Source organism: Oryzias melastigma, unplaced genomic scaffold, assembly GCF_002922805.2.
Source record: "Oryzias melastigma strain HK-1 unplaced genomic scaffold, ASM292280v2 sc00318, whole genome shotgun sequence".
Taxonomy (NCBI): domain Eukaryota; kingdom Metazoa; phylum Chordata; class Actinopteri; order Beloniformes; family Adrianichthyidae; genus Oryzias; species Oryzias melastigma.
The window spans coordinates 108107-109880 of record NW_023416924.1 but is presented as its reverse complement, the minus strand read 5'-3'; the positions used below and the strand labels follow the sequence as shown (position 1 = coordinate 109880).

General features: G+C 48.6%; 1 protein-coding gene across 1 annotated transcript in view; it reads left to right on the top strand.

Annotated features, from left to right (window-relative positions):
- ythdc1 (YTH domain containing 1) overlaps positions 1 to 1774 on the top strand; it is a gene marked incomplete in the record, with an annotated part of 14957 nt that overhangs the window by 5838 nt on the left and 7345 nt on the right. The window contains 1 exon segment of the mRNA XM_024261144.2: positions 1171 to 1251. Coding sequence (XP_024116912.1) covers positions 1171 to 1251 — 81 coding nt within the window.

The window sequence follows — 1774 nt, the reverse complement described above, 5'->3', positions numbered from 1 at the left end:
GGACCGTTAGCGTGCTGTAGACCGCTAGGGTGCTGCAGACCGCTAGCGTGCTGCAGACCGCTAGGGTGCTGCAGACCGCTAGCGTGCTGCAGACCGCTAGGGTGCTGCAGACCGCTAGGGTGCTGCAGACCGCTAGCGTGCTGCAGACCGCTAGCGTTCTGTAGACGGCTAGCGTGCTGTGGACCGTTAGCGTGCTGTAGACCGCTAGCGTTCTGTAGACCGCTAGCGTTCTGTAGACGGCTAGCGTGCTGTGGACCGTTAGCGTGCTGTAGACCGCTAGCGTTCTGTAGACGGCTAGCGTGTAGTAGACGGCTAGCGTGTAGTAGACGGCTAGCGTGTAGTAGACGGCTAGCGTGTAGTAGACGGCTAGCGTGTAGTAGATGGCTAGCGTGTAGTAGATGGCTAGCGTGTAGTAGACGGCTAGCGTTCTGTAGACCGCTAGCGTGCTGCAGACCGCTACTGTTCTGTAGAACGCTAGCTGTCATGCCAGTTAGCCCGAATGAAAATTGACAATGATATTTGCACGTAGTTTTCTAAATACTGCAGTCAGTTCTGAACTGTTTTTCTTGGCTGCACGGACCCGGAGGAAAAGTTAAGGATATGATTGCGGTTCCGGTGCTCCAAATGGTTCCTGATTACAGCCACATCTGCACTCTAGCTGTGTGATAGCTAACGGGACTTCATTAAATACTGTGACCAGTAACAGAATTGAGCTTTGGCGCTGACATGAAACGCCAACATGAAACGCCAACATGAAACGCCAACATGAAACGCCAACATGAAACGCCAACATGAAACGCCAACATAAAACTCCGCTATGAAACGGCACTTTCTCCGCGTCAGAAAAAGCTGATCCATGTTTGATCGTTAGTAAAGGTTTATAACTTGTCATTGCGATTTAGAGGTTGCAGCTGACGTTTGTGGTGTCAAGGTTGACCTGCAGGACACTTTAGTCTTGTGGTTTGACATAAAAGCTGCAAACATTTCATCTGAACACAAACATTCCTGGTTTTCACAATAAAAGAGCTGATGCTGATTCTCTGCACACTAACAGCTGTTCTCCTTCACTCATGTAAATGAACAAAGTCTCATCATGACCGGCTCTGCGTGTGCTCGGCCATGTTTGAAACCGACTGGACATAAGTTGCTGCTGTTCTTTTATGTTGATAGGTTCCGATAAGAAGCAGGAGAAGCTGTCGTCGTCTGTGCGAGCTGTTCGTAAAGGCGTGGAAAGTAGGACGCCCCCTAAAGGTGCATTCACACTGAACACCATTCACGTGAACAATTGGCATGCCCCGCCCCTTTTTCGGTGCCCTACAACTTTGCTGCTCGTTGCCTGTCAAAAATATGTTCCGGAGCCCTGGATGCATGTGGGAGGAGCTACTGGCTAATGCATTTAGGATGATGCTATAAAGAACGTCGTCTGTGGATATTTCAGTTAAATGTATAAAGACACAGATGATGTTGAGAAATAAATCAGGTTTATTTATTGTGAAGAGTTCTACAAAAACATCAATAATCATGTCTCCATGTTTGGGTTTATATGATTATTTTTCCAAGATTTTCCCGGTACAGGGAGCTGTGTTCTTTATGACAGCCGCTTCCACCGTGTTTCTGTGTCTCTCTCTGTATGACAGCCGCTTCCACCGTGTTTCTGTGTCTCTGTGTCTGTATGACAGCCGCTTCCACCGTGTTTTTTGTGTCTCTCTCTGTATGACAGCCGCTTCCACCGTGTTTCTGTGTCTCTGTGTCTGTATGACAGCCGCTTCCACCG